This window comes from Clarias gariepinus, chromosome 1 (assembly GCF_024256425.1).
Source record: "Clarias gariepinus isolate MV-2021 ecotype Netherlands chromosome 1, CGAR_prim_01v2, whole genome shotgun sequence".
NCBI lineage: Eukaryota > Metazoa > Chordata > Actinopteri > Siluriformes > Clariidae > Clarias > Clarias gariepinus.
In genome coordinates, this window is record NC_071100.1 from 27403848 (window position 1) to 27423370 (window position 19523).

The following is a 19523-nucleotide window of genomic DNA, read 5'->3' on the forward strand; positions in this document are numbered from 1 at the left end:
TCTACCTAGAAGATGGTTCTGGCCTCGACTGGTGTTGGCAGCTGTTTCTCCGAGGACTTGACTGTTCGATAGTTCAGGACTGGAACTTCATACAAGTCTACCTGAGTTTTCAATAACTACCTGGACTCCATATTAACATCAATTAACATCAACTGTTATAGCTGAACTGCCTGCCACCTCACACACAGTATGAATGCAGATCAATTCCTGCTTTCTGTTTCACCCAGATGAGGATGGGTTCCCTGTTGAGTCTGGTTCCTCTCAAGGTTTCTTTCTATTACCATCTTGGGAAGTTTTTTCTTGCCACTGTCGCCCTCGGCTTGCTCACCAGGGACAAACTGACCATTTTGATTCATACACATTCACATTCCATACAAACTTAAATACTTCTTTTGATTGTGTAAAGCTGCTTTGGGACAGTGCCAATTGTTAAAAGCGCTATACAAATAAAATTGAATTGAATTGAATCTCACTGAACTTCTGCCAGATATTCGTAAGCAACAGGAAGACTCTCCAGGGTTACTAGATAAAAGTGGGTGATTCCTTGTGTGATGAGTCTAGCTCACTGTCAAATGGTAATTAGCTGACAGCTTTACGTTTACTCTAGTGTGGCCTCAAGTATTACAATACAATCATAAAATCAATCACTGACCTATGGCTCAAGGTCCACTGGTATTAAGTACACATATAAGCAACATTGTATACTCGTGAACAATCTACACTCTGCACAGAAGTCTTATAACATTTTATAGCTTGGATTTGCCCAGAGATTTTATCCCCATTATGTTCTCCAAAGATCTCTATCATTGCCAAGATGAGTACTGGATACCCAACCGAGCACTGTGGAGTCGATAAGAGGTACCCTTTTAATCACCTGCTCCAACATTTTCAACAAAGCTGGACACTCTAAACTGTCCTCTTTCAAATAAACAAACAAAATGTTTTGTTTAAAGATTTCAAATTTCACAGAGGCAACCAGCTTGCCCTAGGGCTTAGTTCCTAGGGCTGGTTAGTATCCTTAGACCTATCTTATACTCTGGAGATGGCAAGAAGCTACACCCTAATATAGATGTATGGTACAGTTTGGTACAGTACATTATATGTGGATGTAAGACTGACTAAGTTGTCTAAGCAGAGTGTCATCCATCTTACACACTCAGGATCCTGTATCAAACTCTATCTATCTTCCCAAGTCAGTTTCTCTCCTAGAGTCTAGTCCATTTATAACTGTCTATCACATGTCTGCTGCAAAACTGTTGTGACTCCTACGCTTTATCTTCCAGATGGTGACCCCACAACATATGGAAGCTTTATCATTAATATAATTTATCACTGGCTATTGTAGCTATACATTCTCCAGCCACTTCATTAAATACACCCTGATGTAGTACTCTGTTGGGAACTCTGTTGGGAACTGCCTTGATTTTTAGTGACAAAGATTCTACAAGGTGCTGGAAACATTGTTTAGAGATTTTGGTTAATATTGACATAGCATCACACAGTTGCTGCAGATTTCAAGGGCGGCATTTCCATGATGTGAATCTCCTATTCCTTCGCTTTTTAACGGTGCTCTATTGTATTGAGGTCTGGTGACTGTGGAGGTGCAATATGGCCTGTGGTCATAAAGTGATGAAAGCAAGAAAATATTCCAACATGAATATAGTTTCGTTACCAAGTAGTTAAACTGGTGTAAGGTACCCAATAGAATTGCTGGTGAGTGTACTAGTTATACTAGAATAACCTATATTTACGGCTTTTAAAATTTAGCTATTGTCTCCTTTTTTTTAAGACAATAAAGCAATTAACTATTTATGGGCATGCCAAATTATAAATTATAATAAAGTTTAATCTGGAAACAAAGGTCTGAATGGCAGGGATGGAAAAGAATATTAATAGACCTGAGCCAGATTGCCAACATTGCATACAGCTTCATAACTTTTATACTTGTGAGCACAGAAAATGCACACACACACACACACACACACACACACACACACACACACACACAGATAGATAGATAGATAGATAGATAGATAGATAGATAGATAGATAGATAGATAGATAGAAAGAGAGAGAGAGAGAGAGAGAGCAATTTCTAAAATGTACAGCATACATAGCATATCACTATGGTAAAGGAAAGTCATATTCAATTAGATATTAATGGACCAAGAAACTGTCTATGCACAGTCATCAGGGCAACACAGCCTAGAGACAACCTTGCATCTCTATGACTGACAGCTTATTTTATGTTATGCAAATAATGAAGAAGGCTGATTTCCCTCATCGCCTTCATAAATAAAATAATAATAATAATAAAAAATGCTTTTGAGAGAAAAGGAAAGAAAGATAAAGGGGTAAAAGGTAAATGCAGCAAGTGTCCTCTGAGAAAGAATATAATATATTGGAATTAAAAAATTCTCATTTTCAAATAAAGGTCAAACAGTGCGTGCGGCACCCAAACCACAGAAACCTCCAGCTGATCTCCATCCTTATGAATATTCAGTGCAGAATTTTACTTCACACTAATTTAAGTTCAACCATGAATCTCCCTTTTACTTATTGCTCACAGTACTGAGTGTGTAATGGAAGGGCAAATGGGTCAAACAGAACTGACCAAACATAGCCTGCGTAAAAAAATCCAACAGTTTTTTTAACAACATTCATTTTATTTATTTATTTATTTATTTATTTATTTTTAGCTTCTGATGGAGGTTTCATTATCCAGCTTCAAGGGGCTTTTATGATCAAATTATATCTTTACCTAAAAGTGCAGACATAGGTATAGATAGAGAGGGGGAGAGAGATCCAGTGAATGAAATGGTTGTTATTTCTGTCAAGATGATGGTCCAGACAAAATCTTAGTCATGAGAAGAGTTCAGACGCTTACAAAACTTTCTATTTCTGTATTTCTGTAGAAAGCGAGTGCTTTCTCCCTTGTTTGCTACCTTCTGTCTACACAGGGTATTTCAGTTTCATATATATGTGTGTGTGTGTTGAATGAAATGTCATCAGAGGAGCACACTACAGACAAAAGAAAGAGAACGCAGGAGCTTGAGATGAGACAACATGGCACAATAGCCTTATTCCCAAAAACCAAAGCACATCCCCTGCTTAATAAAATCTCCTGTCACATGTGGACTTTCAGACAGACGTTCATTGGCTATTCATTTTTTAATTAACAGGAATTAAATTAGTGGTACATTTCTACATTCATCCTTATATTTGTTTATATAACCACTTTATCATGGTCAGGGGTATGGAGGATCTGGAGCACATTTTAGGAACACTAGGCACAAGGCATGAACTACCTTTGGATAGGATGCAAGTCTTGCCCAGGACATTATGTGTTAATGTGCACAAATACATACATTCACACACAGACACATTTACACATGGGTAAAATATATTAAACCTTGTTTAATAACTGGCACTGGAGATGTGAAGAAACGAGAACACCAAGAGGAATCCCCCATACACACACAATTCTTTAGGGGCATTACCAAAAATCATTTTAGCTATACATAAAATACCTTTCTCCCTGCCAGGTTGACAACTGTTGGATTATAGGGAAGAGCTGGCAAAGATTAAATGAGGGAGAAAATCAGGGGGAAAGAAATTAAACACATACAGTGAGAACATGCTCTGAAACCCAAACTCGGGATCGACACGAGGACCCTGGAGCGGAGGCGGCATGGCGGCACAGCAGGGAGCTGCCTGGTACAATTCCTTGAAATTAGTGTGAGATCTCATTTGCAAGGAGAAGCTGATGCATAACCAGGTAAGCAGATGACTTCTTGAAGACTATTTACAATAGTCACTTTATGAAGTGGCTGATTTTAAAACACCTGCACTGCATATAATGAGAGACACTTATGTGACTGTATGTGCAGGATTTCCCAAATGTCCATACAAAGATATTAACACAGAGAAACAGTATTGTGATGTCTTAGTTTTGGACTTAAAAACGTCCAAAAAAGTAGCTTACCAATAAGTCCCATTCCAAGAGCTCATTCTTAAGTATAATTTATTCGCAAGTCCAACAAGCATTGTCTGGGTACTAGCATACTAACATAATTGGCTAAACACAGTATATTACAGTACAGTGTTCTTTGTAATCGTGCTGATGGTTGAACGATTCAAGTTAAAAGAATGATCAATGTCTGCTATCTTTCCACCTTGCTCCCTTTGCTCAACTATTTTGACTTTGGTCTCCTTCGTTATTGCTTGGCTCTTCCTAGCAGTAGCAGCTTCATTTTATGTATGCTTCTGGAAATCCTGGGCTTGTATTGCACTTGCAGAAGATGGACACTGCACGCACATAACAATGTATGTGATCTAACTTCTGTGACTTAACATGCATGATCACATGTTTGTATCTTCAAAAGTTCATAACTTGAAAGTTTATATGTAGAGGACTTACTGTATTATATATAAATAAGCAGATACTTAACAGCCTTTAATTATATAACTATTGGAATGATTAATTTTTTTTAGTTGGCAACAATTCTTTTAACCCTGAATGATAAAGTGAGGAGCTTATCGTTTTTTCTTTGTTTGTTTATTTATAATTTTATAATTTTTTGGTCAGGCAGTGTAATACACATCCAATCATAGATCTCAAGAGCCAGATATATTCTAAATTCTACATGACTGAAAGAGGCCCAGCATGGATTCTAAACCCTCTTCAGTCTCAATGCAATAAGTTGCCAGCTCTGCTGTGACTTATTTCTCAAACAGCTTGAGCTGTCCGTGCCTTGTGTGGTACCGGCCATCACAAAGGCCCACAGGAAAAACATCAGATTGAGTCATGAAACAAAATTAAAGGTCTGCAGAGTGCTACACAGTTGGTGTAGGTTTGAGATACTACATGTGAAAAAAGAATCATGACAACATACACTCTGATCTTGCTTATAATGAAAAAAAAAATGAGCAGCCTCAGCACATCGACAAAGCCAAGGCGCAAGCTGGGATCCATTAGGAGCGATTACATTTAATGAAATCCTGTCTCTTATGCCCAGTGGCTATAACGCTAACAGCTATTGGGCTGCCAGTTCCTGACTCTGTCTGGCACTTTTTTTTTGTTAACTTGAGATATGCCCCAGGTAGAAACTGCCATTGCATAATTTTGTCTATATTTTCTTTCAAATCAGTCATGTAGCAGGAAAGGTTAAGGGAAATTGCATCTACATTCAAGTAAAAGGGGTGACATCTTTGTGGAAATATTCATTCACGGTTCCTCTGTAACCAACCGGCTGCAATGTGAGTGCACACTTCCCAAGGCATGTAAACGATTCATAAGCAATTTAAATGATAATAATGAACGCTTGTCAAAATGGAATCCAGTACCAATGAAGCGTTTTCCCAATTTAAAAAACAAATTTATCATCAGGAAATGATGTTATAATGGATTGGAGAAAAGTGTTTAATATTTAGACACGAATTCGCGACTGGGTGCAGAAATGTTTTGCGTTTTTTAAGGTCATCGTGACGGAGGCATGACTGTTAGAGCGCTAACCAGACACGTCCATATGACTGACGAGATGAAGAAAGGGGAGATGAAATGTTGGTAGGAGGTCAGACACTCAATAAAACAAACTGACAAGACAGGAGACGGATCAAAACAAGGGCAGAGAGAGAGCAAGAGGACATGGGATGGAGTGGTAACACAGCAAGACAAATACAGCAAGGTGCAATGGAAAAGCAACAGGAAGCCAGGGACTGAGGAAGGACCAGCGTAAAGATGGGAAAAGACCCATCATTACGTTCCTCCAGATTAGTTTCCTCCAGAGGGATATAAGAGATGAGGGAGGGGTTGTGAACAGAACAATAGTAATCAATATCTGTATTAGCGTCACTATGTGTGGTTAATTTTCCCATTCTGCACTAAACCAATACATCTGAACAAACAACAATAAAGCAATGAACAAACAAAAGCTACCATGGCACTTAAAGATCTAAAACACACGGAAATCTCATGTCAGATCAGTGCTTTATCTTTAAGGAGCTTGTGGCATGATAGCGCCACAGGAGAGCCGCAGTGTTTGGATAAGTGAACGCTTAATCTGCTTTAGTGTGTACTACGTCTTCTATTGACACCCCATCAGCGCCCATTCATGCTCTAATGACAGCAACAATGTGTCTATTACTGATCTCATTTGCATTTCAATCAATGCAAATTACAGCCATTTAAAGCCCTGTGAAACCAAAACAAACGCTTGGAGAGATCTATGGATAAAACATACTAAATAAACCAAACTCATTTCGGCAAATGTGAGGTACAGGTATGAAGAACTTATGCAGATAAGCACGGGAAATATTTGAAATCATTCCCAATGCATAGTGGTGAATGTGTAAGTGTCCAAGTGCACCGCTTATTCATGTAGCTGCTGCTTTTATTAGATGTGCTTTTAGCACTGCACAAAAAAAAAACAAAAAACGGAGAGATGAATATTCAGACAATAACCACCAGCGTGTACACACTCTCGCAACTGACTACACACATCCCCACACTCCGTCTGCATATACTGTATGTGCGAAGAAAAAAAAAAGAGACTAGAGAATTCAGTGAAGAAAACAATACAAATGCAGACAAGCAATGCAAAAAAAAAACGTTAGGCAGAAATTGGAATCTATTTTTATCATTTGCATGTCAACACAACTGGATTCATTCGAATGAAAACTCACTCAGTGATCTCCTCAGTAACCGTGTGTTCCACCTGCAGACGTGAGTTCACCTCGATGAAGTAGTGTTTTCCATGCTTGTCCACCAGAAACTCCACTGTGCCGGCATTTTCGTAGCCAACCTGAACGACAAAGCAAAAAAGCAACTAAACAATTGACACTGCATGACAAGGTTGATAAAAAAGCAGAGGGGTTTGGATACATCTATCATTTATGCACTATCCTGTATAGCAGGGGTCTTCAACTGCAGTCTTGGAGGGCCTGTGTCCAACACAGTTTGGGGATTCTTCTTCTCAAACACAGCTGATTCAACTAATCTGTAATTATTAGCTTCAGTGGGTGTGTTTGGGTGTTGGCTAATTACAGACTGTGCTGTTGACTGGCCCTCCAGGACTGGAGTTAAAGACCCCTGCGGTATACTGTAGGGTCATGGAGGGGAAGAAACAAGGGGTATGGATTCCCTGGATAGGGTGCCAACTCTTCACAGGACATAATCACACATGCACACACACCCACACACGCACACACACACACACACACACTATGGGCAACATGGAGCCACCATTCAGCCTACAAAGCATGTCCTCTGTCAAGTACCTGGATTCGACCCTCCAACCCTGGAGGTGTGAGGTGACAATGCTCACCAATAAGCCACTTTGCTGCTATTTTTGTACATCTGAGATATATTAGTTTTATAATGGCATATTTTTTTCTAAATGTCCCTGCAGTATAATGTAACATATACAACATACTGTATACAGACATTACAATATATTTTTTAATGAGCTACCACAACCACTATCAGCTGCCCCAGATACACACTAATAGACAGTGTAGGCTATACAATATACAGTACACTGTATACTATGTACAAATATACAGTACCATTTATTAGAAAGGGTCAGCTCATCTGAAAATAGTCTCAGCAGCCCTACATTATCGACCTGGACATGAACCTCTGTATTTGTTAGTTATTTGTATCCTACATCTGCTCAAAAGCGCATGTACAGTTATGTCAATTTTGAGAAATAAATAAACATCACACACCTATTTGAATCATGACAAATTAAACTAATCAAACAATTTAAACAAAATAAAAGCAGTTGTATAAATGGAGAACAGTCTATCCAGTCATGTAAGACAGATTCCACACAAATGAACTAAAACATTGATAAATGAGTATGCCATCTGATGAAAGAGTATGCCATCCCTTGAACCCAGCCAGCACGACCTATTATGCTCTCTTGGCTCATGAGTATGGATGGCTAAATTCACAATCTCCTGACATTAGGTTAAATACATTCTCTTATGCTATTTACACACTTTTTTATCAACCCTGAATTTACCCATAATTCAGCTCGGAAACAAATCCGACCCACATACATCTTTGTCTTTATATATTTACTCAAGTCGACTAAAAGCATAATAATGTCCTTTAAACTACCCTTGTAATTCTAGTTTTTAAAAAGCCATGGCTGCTTGACATGTTTTATACAGAAACTGGGGAAGAGACATTTCATTTAAATCAGCGATAAATGAGAAATGTTGCTATCAATTCCTTCTCGCTGACATTTTAAAACCTTACTTTTTTCAAGCCTAATAGCTAACAATGACATTTTTGGTTGTTTGTGACTGTAGGTACTGTATATTTTTTTACTCTGCAGTCCCACTGTAATGATACAAAATGTACGTACACACACACACACACACACACACACACACACACACACACAGTATTGCATGTATATTTATATCTTCATGAAAATAATGCTGGTAGCACACTAATTTTACAAATCCAATATTTTAATTGTCTGTCACATCCTGGCTTTACACTGATTATCAGCAGGCATGTTGTTGATCAATGTGCTAGCTTAATCAGTATTCTCAGTTGTCTTGTGACTTGAGCACAGAAACAATCAGTTCCGAGATAATTAGAGATCATTAGGGTTTTGTCACTGTTTGTTAAAAATGTCCTAAAATCGAACCGAAGGAAGAATTTTGGAAAAACAAGCCCTGCATTGTTCTGTTATTTAGTACTATGTGTTTCCATCCTTGATTTAATCTGCTCTGGAAATATTGTCGATACAGAGAGAGAGAGAGAGAGAGAGAGAGAGAGAGAGAGAGAGAAATACAGTGAAGCTTTTCAGCACTAGAGGACTCTGCAGGGGAAAACTGATGTCATCATTTCTTCAGCAGACTTTTTGAATTCCTATTTCTGCATGGCATGTACTGTATATGCTATGTGACCTTTTACATGGTCCAAAATTTTTTTCTTGCATTTGACCTGAAAGTAATACCTTTGCTTAACTATTATAAGAATAAAAATAAAAAAACAGCACTTATCCAAAGTCAGTGTACAACAGCATGCACTGACAACGCTTTTTGAGTAAAGAGCCATAGACAAGAGAAAAGAAAAAAAAAAAACAGCAAGGAGCTGTTGGAAAATAGAGAAAAGGAGATTCAGGAATCAGCAGGACTCCTGTGTTTGGACAGAAGCCCATATACAGCTTCATGCTTAGATAAGGGAGATAAGGATGAATGTGAAAAGAAATAGGGATGAGTGTGAAAAAGAGAAGATGAAACAGCATGCTGAGACAGAGTGAAAAAAACATGACAGTAAGTGTAAGAAAGACTGCAGACATCCGCATGAAGATCGTAAAGAGATCTGTGTGAGAACGTGGACTAATTTAAATATCAGGACAATTCGGACAGGACACATATTTAAGAAAACATCAGCCAAGAGGATCGAGTCTACATACAGCAGCCCCAAGATGTTCCTCTCTTACAGAAGACTCTTAATCTTAATCTCTTTTCTCTCTCTCAGTCAGCTTAGATGCACAGAGAGGATCAGGTTTAATCCAGTGCCAAAATTTACTGTAATCTGATCCAATTTCTACTTAGAATTCTGCACTGCTTACTAATTCCACATCACAGTGAGCCTGCCAACAGCTCTCTCTCTCTCTCTCTCTCTCTCTCTCTCTCTATCACACACACACACACACACACACACACACACACACACACACACACACACACACACACACACGCACACACACACACACACACACACACACGCACACACAGTTATAAAGATGTTAATCTTCATGGCATGACAGGTACACACAGACACACACACACACACACACACAAATAAAACCTGTTTATCTAAATAGAAACCTCTTGACATCTCACAATGTATTTTATTTACTTAATATACAAATAAATAAATAAATAAACAAACAAACACAAAATGAGCAAATCTGGCAAAATGCACTCTATTTATTTATTATGCATCCCTCTTTTCTGTTCCCTCACACCAGCCATAGTCTATTCAATCCATGTTCATTCAGTCCAGTGGGATTTATTTATTAATCCGTGCTGCCTAATATAGCTATTTTGACAGGGTGATAGAAAATATTACCAAACCATAGCAGAGATGGAGAAGGTGGTTGTGGGCCGTGTGTGTGTGTGTGTGTGTGTGTGTTGGGTTAGTTTAAAAAGGAGGAGGGGATGTGAGGGATAGCAGGAGCAGAGCAGATGGTGAAGAAGTTAAAAGGAGGACAGTGGCTTAGACAGCAGCACCATCACACCCAGTAAGACAGAGAAACAGACAGGTACTAGAGGATACAGAGGCAAAGAGGAGCACGGGGCTCAAGGCGAGGCAGATGGCATGAGATGAGATGAGGGAGATACAGTATATTGAGGGGAAGAGATACAGAAACACAAAAGACAAGAATAACAGACTGAGAGAAAGTGGAAGTAATCAGTGTCTTTTTGATCAGAAGCAGTTGCAATGACATGCATGACTGTAATAAGCTTCCTGCTCGAAGGGACACATGGCTGCTATGGTGACAGGACACCTACTGATATTATTCAGAAAAAAAAGGAATGAGAAAGAAACGATAGACTCTGAAATACTCTTAATAAATAAATCTGCCTGAAAACTGGCAATGATTATTAAAAATGTATTTTAGCAAATACTCAAACTGATCTCCACAATCCCCCAGAGACAAAGAAAGGAGTAGGAGTCCATAAACATATGACATACTCTCCCATCATTTGATCTCATTACCAGCATAACGCTCATAGTCCTACTTCAGCTAGTCCCAAAGTGCTTTATTATCTTGCAACTCATTGCAAGAATTACAATTTATACATTTATTAATAAATTACATGCTACACTATGTAACCATGAATAGACTTTATTTTGTACTTCCAGTTGTCCCTTATGTTCCCTCAGCAGCAATACCTCTCTCAAAGTGTGCGTGTAGCTCTCAAACTGTGTACCTGACAACATCTAAAATGTTCACCATATCACCATCGAGTACACTTACAAATTTAATAATACATGCGACGACTATTATAATTGCGAGTGTGATTTATTTCCTCAACATCTAGATTGATGGTCTCATAAAAATCCTCTCTCTAAAAAAAGAGGTAGAATTACAGAATCATTATGGAAGTCAGATTATATTTATATTGTAGCATATCACATCCAATAATGTGTCATATCATATGTAGGAAATAAAGCACTTCATGTGATATCATTACCAGCCGACCATTAATTATATTCCTTTAACATCACCTCTGAAAGAATTGTATTCTCTTATACCATTGCAACTTGTCAAATCTGTCACATTTCTATTTATAAATGAATCAATAAATTACATGGTTACATATTTGCAATCATTAGTAGTTTGACGATGTTGTTACTACTGTTGACCACCTACTAGCTTAGGTATTGATGCGAAAAGAGTTTGTAAAAAGAGTCTGAAGGTTAAAGCTAAAAATAAGATGATTTGGTAATTGGAGAGTGGATCACAGATGAGAAATAAAAAAAAAAGTAGATCGGATAAAGTTTTGTCTTAAAACAACTGCAGCACATTAAAATTCACTTATACCACTTTAGTGCTCTTATTGTAATTTCAGCTGTAAGCTGTAAGTAATGCAAGTAAACATATTCAGTTTGAATCTACAAACAGAATTTTTACAGCCTCCAACATACGAAATGTGAAGATATCAGTGAAAGAGTGAGTTCTGACCGATGCACAGACAAACCTTACTTTTCTTCTTCTACAGTAGATGTTTCCTCAGCAACCGTATGTCTATCTCAGAGTGTGTGTGCAAAAATTGCTTATATCTTGCTTACAAAGGGCAGGATTTGTTTGTATTTTTATGTCCTACACAGTGACAATGCTGAGTGGTTGCTCCATAAGACTAAGTAACAAATGTTTCACTGTTTACTGTGACATTTTGCGAAAGTGCCTAAAGACACAACTTTAAAATTAGTTGTTTATGTAACAAACTCAGCAGCAACCTCATTTCCCCTCCCATCTGTTCCAACCACTCAGAATTCAGCATCACAAGTACAGTATACTTATCACTAGCCTGATCATCTGTTGTCATCTGCACCTATATCTTACTGGTTCAGCCCTTAAGTTACATGTTTTTATGCTTGAATAAAACCATTTCTCAGATACTGGTGAGGGACAGGAACTACACTAAAAATAAAAAATAAAAAAAAATTTAAATACAAGAAAGTTTACTTTAGCCCAGTAATGTATGTACTGTAAGTGCTTACACCTGAGATTGTATATAAATGCACATTAGCTTTTTACATAAATGTTAAATAGTCATCTCCCCACAGAAAGATTCATCATATCACTACATTCCACATTTATTTGTAATTTCTCTGCTCGGTAATGACACATTTGTAAATGTGCTTTTTAATAGCCTGGTAGTGTACGGAGCCTCAACGTTACTAGATTCTGTGAATGAACCGTTCCTATAGAAACAAATGTTTTATACTGTAAGAAACACATTACCATGAAAAAACAAACCTTATAGTTATCTACTATAGTAATGCTGTGGTAAAACATTTACTGTTAATGTTTATGCTTTTATATGTGACATCATTTCCTATATATTATAATACAAATCTTTGTAATTATTATTAGTAGTAGTAATAGTAGTAGTAGAAGGTTGTACTACAGTAGTACTTGTAGTTAGTATATACTGTAAAAAGCCCTAAAAACATGCATTTTTCATATTAACTATGACAAATAAAGCAAAATGATAAAAATACAAAAATCATCTTATTGTTTTTACGTTTTAGTTTTAGTTCCTTAAATTCCAGATTTTTTTATCTGTTTTTTTCACAATGCTTCATTTGTTGAATGTGCCATCCGTGACCATCCATGAGAGCTGGAGCTCTATCTAAACACAGCAGTTAACTTATATGGTTCAAGTTTTATGTAAATATTAAATTATATCAATTGAGATCCTTTCAAAGGTAGCTCATCTCAGTTAAATTGATTGGCATAAAATAAATACGATACAAAGTATTTGTCTTCTGAGAAAATTTTCTGATGAATTTATCATATCAGACATTAATAAATGCATATTAAAATGCGGAGATGTAATATTGTGAACTTTACCATATCCGCCGCAGGGATTTAATCAATTCTGACTATAGCTCACACAGAGGTCACTGGATTTATTCTACTGTGGCTCTGAAAACTCCATATAATTTGTCAGAGCAGCACTTTCCAATTGTGTACCATTTGTACCAGATTAAAAAGTATAATATGGTTAAGCTCACTCATATTAGACAGCTGTATTGAAATAGAAATATACAGCATATGGCCCAAAATGAGCGAAAATACTCTTTACTCTTTTGAAATGCACATAAGAAAACTTCACATACTTCATCAACATAATATCTGGAATTAAATCTTGTAGTACTTTAAAAGGTTTAATGTTGGAGTTTAACTGCCTTTAGACTTGCTTTATATGTGCGTTTTACAGACACTCTGAAATCAGAACTGGCCCTGTTTGCTCATGTCCTTGGTCAGACTGCTTCACTATTAATCACTTAAAATTCTTCTTTGTCAGTGCATCTTCCACTATAGTGCAAAAACTTTAACCATCTCTAAACAGCTTTATGAAAGCACTTAAAAAAGGGAACAGAATTTTTTTTAAATTTTTTTTTTTTATTTTATTAAATTTATTTTCCTACACACATAGCGATTAATAAATAGAAAACGCTAATGGAATTCTTGTCTGGTAGCCACACCCACACTACAAGTGATAGACTTTAAGATAAAAAGTATCTAGGAAAAAAAATAAATGAATAAAATAAAATAAAATAACATAATATGCCACAAGGCTTTTTATTTCCTACTCACACAGCGTTTTGGTTTGTAAACCTATAAAGCTGAATTTAATAAGCATGCTCCCGTTGTTGTAGTGCTAATCAAATTATTATTAATAATACATTATTACACTGGGGCATAATAATATTTTGGCGATAGAGCATTCGATAACTTAGTAAAGGGAAGGCTAGAGAGACAACACACGTGCACACAGACACACACACACAAAAATAATGTCCAAGTTTTGCAGTTCATGTGTTAGCCTTTCCTGTCATTCAAGCATATTGAGAGAGAGAGAGAGAGAGAGAGAGAGCAAATGAGGAGAAGCAAAGACAGACAGAGAGAGTGAAGTAGGGTGAAGGCTGCTTAGAAGTTTCTGATTAACAATGACTAAGTCAGAAAAAGATGTCTGGATATGAGAGTGAGTCACTGCAACCAATTTCCCCAAACCCATAGTTAAGAATCATAGAGTAACACAACAGTTACCATAGTGACGGCAACTTTGAAATGAAATAAAATAAAAATAAAATAAAGCAAATTCTCCACGATCACATTCTTAATACACTGCATAGCTGTCTGCATAGAAAAACTGAGCTTTTGTATTTCCCTCTTTATTTTTCATCTCAAAGCTCCCAGCCCTTTAATCTGGTCTCTCTCCCTCTCTCTCTCTCTCTCTCTATCCAGTTAATGTGTCTGAATCCCCTTCTTTTGCTCCTTCACTCCATTTATGACTCATCTTTCACTAACAGACAGACATGCAAAACACAAGGCTATAAACAGCATCTAAGAGTAGCCTCTCTCTTTCCTTTACCATCTCTCAATCTCTTTCAGACTCTCAGAACACTGGCGTTTTTAGACTGAGACATGAATATAATCCATTTCTTTGCTTTATGTCAGATCTGGAAAGGTGAAGGATGCTGCTGCAGAAATGGGGGTCGGTGCACCTTTTCAGGCTGTCAGCCATGTCACACTGTTGTGGGTCTCGGGGGAGAATGCCTGATGTGTGGCCACACAGCTGAGCACCACTTCACTGCACTGAGAGTCTGTATGTGGCTCCTGTGCCAGTCTTAAATATTTAGACATACTGTATGTTTAAAACAAAAATATATGACAGAATAACGTAAATATGAATTTTGCATATTTGAATACTGTAGATGTCCCAGTGAATGAAGTTACAGTATGTAGTAAGACTGTAATGAGATATGTGCATTAAAAGGGTTTTTTTATGTAGCAAAATTTCTATGTAACATGTTCACTCTTCTTTTTTCTATACCGCTTATCACGGGGGCCCTGGCGCCTATCCCAAGTGAGTTTTGGACAGAAATTGGGTGCCAATTCATAACAGGTCACATGGACACACAATGACACACTCACTTATGCACATTTGAAACATCAATAAGCTTAACATTTTTTTAACTTAACCAATAGGAGTTGAAAGACTATAGTGTTAAAAACTATGCCACTGTAGACCCATCACCGAGTCTCAATAGATAGATCACTAGCATTACATTTTTTGCAAGGACACTGGTGGCTCAGTGGTAGGTTTCTCATCTGCCATCATCATCATTATTATTATATATATATATTTTATTGTTATTATTTAGTATCTTGCAGAAAGGTAAAAACAAAACATAGAAAAGAAAATATTTGATATGATGTGACTTGATTTTCATTTATCCATATGACATTCATACTGAAGTCATTTTGTCAGCTGCCAAAGGTCATATAAAGTCATTGCAGCAGTTTCATACTAATATATGTAAACATTATCAGGATTAAGATTTATCAGAATTTTATGTTAGGTATTTTACTGTAGAAATAACCAGCTAACTGACAAATGGTACATGAATTCTGGATAAGAAGACTGACATAACCATGTCATAATCAATTCATGTCAGATATCAAAAGCTGTCATGTCATGAGAGTTCAAGTGCATAGATAATGTCATGTTCTATTACCAGTCGCAGGCAAGACATTTCCCATATTGCTTATCATCATAACAACTTATGTCACATGCTGATTGTTACTACAAGTGTACTTAGAATAAATATCCAGATGCATACTTCATGACATGTGTCATATACTTTAATGACACTGACTCTTACATGTAAAGGTAGCTGAAAGTCTGGACCTGCCATGCGATTTCAAGATGTTAAAATGAGCGGTGAATCCAATGTGAGTTTGAAGTTACAAATGATATTTAGAGCTTTAGATTTGTTACAAGAGTTAGCCATAACATCAACACCACTGCCAGGTAAACTAAACAATATTGATCACCAACTATACACAAGCAAACTGCTTGTGTAAAGGATCATGGTCAACCAAGGCTCACCCATATCTGTGGGCACCAAAGACCAACCCGTCCAGTCCGATCCCACAAAAACGCCCATGGAATGAACCAGACCAACAAATCTGATCTACGGAAACCCCACCCTGCAACCCACAGCATCCAAAGTAACCGCTGCCAATGTCCTGGTGATAGACACCACAGCATACCCTCAGAGGTCTTATGAAGTCATGACCCAAGAAGCCAGGCCAGGGGACTCCAAAACCCAATTGGTTTTAATGTTAATCGTTTTAATGTTCTGGCTGATTGTGTTTTATGCCTATAGTATAACAACAGAACAGCAGGCCAAACTATCTGATAACATTTTCCAATGGATTATTTCGTTTATTAAATAGATAGCATTGGGTCCAGAACTAAGCCTTGGGATAACACCATGAGAGTGTGCAAAAAAAAAATAAAAAAATTGAAATGTCTATGCCTGAGAGATTAGATCGGAATCCAACCAAGATTATGTCTTGCAATTCTGCGTTTAAAGCAATAGTAGTCAAAAGTAGAGTATGTTCAGCGAGCCACAACCCAACCATCCATCTATAAGCCATAACCAACAAGGCATCTGGCACCCTGAGGAAGTTCAAATAGGCAGAAGGATGAACTACTGCAGAGAAAAGATAAACAAATTTTGTAATTTGTCATTAAAAATAGACAGCATAGTTCTGGTGAAGTCAAAATATTAGGAGGGTTTAGCAGTTTGTTAATAAAGGGGGAAAGTGCTCGGAGTATTCTCTGGTCATTACTGATGTCCATGGTGTTGAGAGAGGTCTTGGCTCTCTTTATTGGGTTGCTGTATGTAGAACTTATATAGTAATTTGTAGGCAAGTGAGTGAGCAATGTCAGGCCTGTCTTCTTACTGACACATAGTAATTAGCTACCGGTAGCTTTCATATGGTGGAAATTATTAACTTCAGGAGAAAATAAAAGAAATTGGTAAGGGAACAATAGTATATCTGTATCTACTGCAGCTTTAATGGCATGAATAATAGCAAGAACTAATTGTCATGCTAGTGCCATATTCTCCAACCTCACTACAGCCCATGGCCACTGCACACTACAGCTCATGATCTGGTTGGTGGCTTACAGAAATGGCCAGCATGGCCTACAACACACAACACACACAGTTCACACCATCATACTTATTATGCATTATGCACTAATTAGACTTAATCTCTCCCACACACGCTATAGATGCACACACTCCAAACACACCATGGACATGGAGGATCACTCAGTATATAATTTTATACTGACATACCAAGCCTTGATATCCTGAACTGGTTATTGATTCTCATTTTTTATAATTGGTTTTTAATTTTGGCTCTTACCTACCATGTTTCCTGCACATGGAGCCCTTTCTACCGCATAATGTTAACTTGTTTAGTAGATGTTCAACCACATTAACGGTTGCCCCAAGCAGATACAAAATTATATCATGAGTCACTTTTTGAATGTAATTTTAGTAGTATGAGAGGAATATTATTATGCTACTATAAGAGGATAATTAATAGTTGTTAAAAGCACTCTAATTCACATCATTCCACTTTCTTTTTGTTATCAGCATGTAAAAAACTTGGGTTTTCTGTCTCCCACATGTTCTACATATATGCTATGCAATGTATATATACAAAATATAATATGGTTAATATGGGTTTAAAAATGACCCAGTGGAAGCAGAGCTTTAAGAGTGTGTTACAGTTCTTATTTTTATTGAAAAGCCTGCTTTAAGTTTAGCTCATTTTTTTTATGCTTCTTAACACCATCACTTCTAAGTTCAAAGTTTGAATGAAAGTTGCTTGCATTTTCTTCTTCCTCTTATATTCAAAGTAATCTCAAACATATTTAATCGAGGTCTGGGCTCTGGGGTGACCAGGCTATTGTTCTGAGTAAAGCAGAAGAGTATTCCTTTTATAAATACGTCTTGATCTTCTTATCAGTGTGCTTGGGGTCAATCATATTTCTGTAAAATGCCAATTATATTTCTCTGTTCAGAATGTTCAAAGTGAGTTAATGAATCCAAATGTTGATCGGAATTTGTCATGATTCCAAAAAAAAAAAAAAAAAACCTTGTAGCTACACCTGACTGGTAGAAACCCTTGTACTGTAGATACACCTAACTACTAATTGTGTGACTATTAGAGGTTTTTTTGAGTCTTCCATTGTATTAATGACCTGGTGTAAGAGCAGGGCTTGACATCCTTTAGAAATAAAAACAAACAAATAAATACAAAATAATATATACTGTCTGTCTAATCTGAATAGCTATTTTCAGTGATCTACTGTGATTTGCATGGCTATTATAAGTCCAATAGTCATTTACATATTTTTAAAATCTATTTTTCCTATGTTTCTTTTATGAACTAATTTTTTTTTTTAATTTTTTTTAATCTCATATCTCCTTACTTAGCAGTCCTCAGTTAGTTTCAACCAAGCAGTTTAATAGAAGAAAAAGAGCCATTCCATGAGGTCTAATATAGACAACAACAGCACTGGGATGTTTAACAACATAAATCACTCCACTTCTAATAATTGTTAACCACTGATCAAGAGCACTACTTTCTGTGTGGAACAAGGGATTGAACACCCTACACAGTGCACTAGCTTTCCATATAATGCTTTTTTGGATTCAACCGAGATCCAGAAGTTAGGTAATATTTTACAGAGGATTAAATGCAAATATAAAGTAAATCTCATAAATTTCTCAGGGATGTAAACCACCTCCAAAGTTGACTTCCATTTATAGTACTTTTACTCCTGGTAATTATACCAACTGCTGGTCATCAGCTCCACCAGTCATGGTTAGTCAGTTCCATCCTTTGTGGAAGCATATGTGTTGGTGGAGCGAACAAACTGGGTAAATGATTAAACAAATCAGAATCTATAAATAATCAATGACATTTGTTGCATAAACAGTTGTATATAAATCACACTCGAGGTAGTGCTGTTATTCAGTACAACATCACTCCATCTTGCGTGACTAACCTTAAACATACACATGACAGAACTGAAATAGGCAGATTAGCTATAAGGACATCATCAGACAATAAAAGTCTTTTGGGAACAGATTTTGCAGATTTTACCTCAGCTTGACTCTCAATGAAACATCAATTGCCCCGCTGTAAAAACATCTGCCGCTCACTTCCCCATCATTCGGGATTAACTATTGGTATGTTGTGCATTTTATGTCAGTATATGGATATAATAGCTGTTATAAATATTGGGTTTACTGTTACAGAATTGTTATAGTACATGTACTAGCCTTTCCTTGCATCAGAAAAAGCTCTAACTGCACTACTACTGTAAAACTGTAAAGCCACGGCAGCAATTATAATTTATTGTTTGTTTGTTTG

The 19523-nt window shown here is 37.0% G+C and overlaps 1 protein-coding gene across 1 annotated transcript in view; it reads right to left on the reverse strand.

Annotated features, from left to right (window-relative positions):
* The window catches only part of pcxb (pyruvate carboxylase b), a 224751-nt gene that overhangs the window by 173780 nt on the left and 31448 nt on the right, over positions 1-19523 (reverse strand). Inside the window, exon 8 of the mRNA XM_053495657.1 lies at positions 6685-6803. Within this exon, the coding sequence (XP_053351632.1) occupies positions 6685-6803 (119 nt within the window). The remainder of the gene's footprint in view (positions 1-6684; positions 6804-19523) is intronic.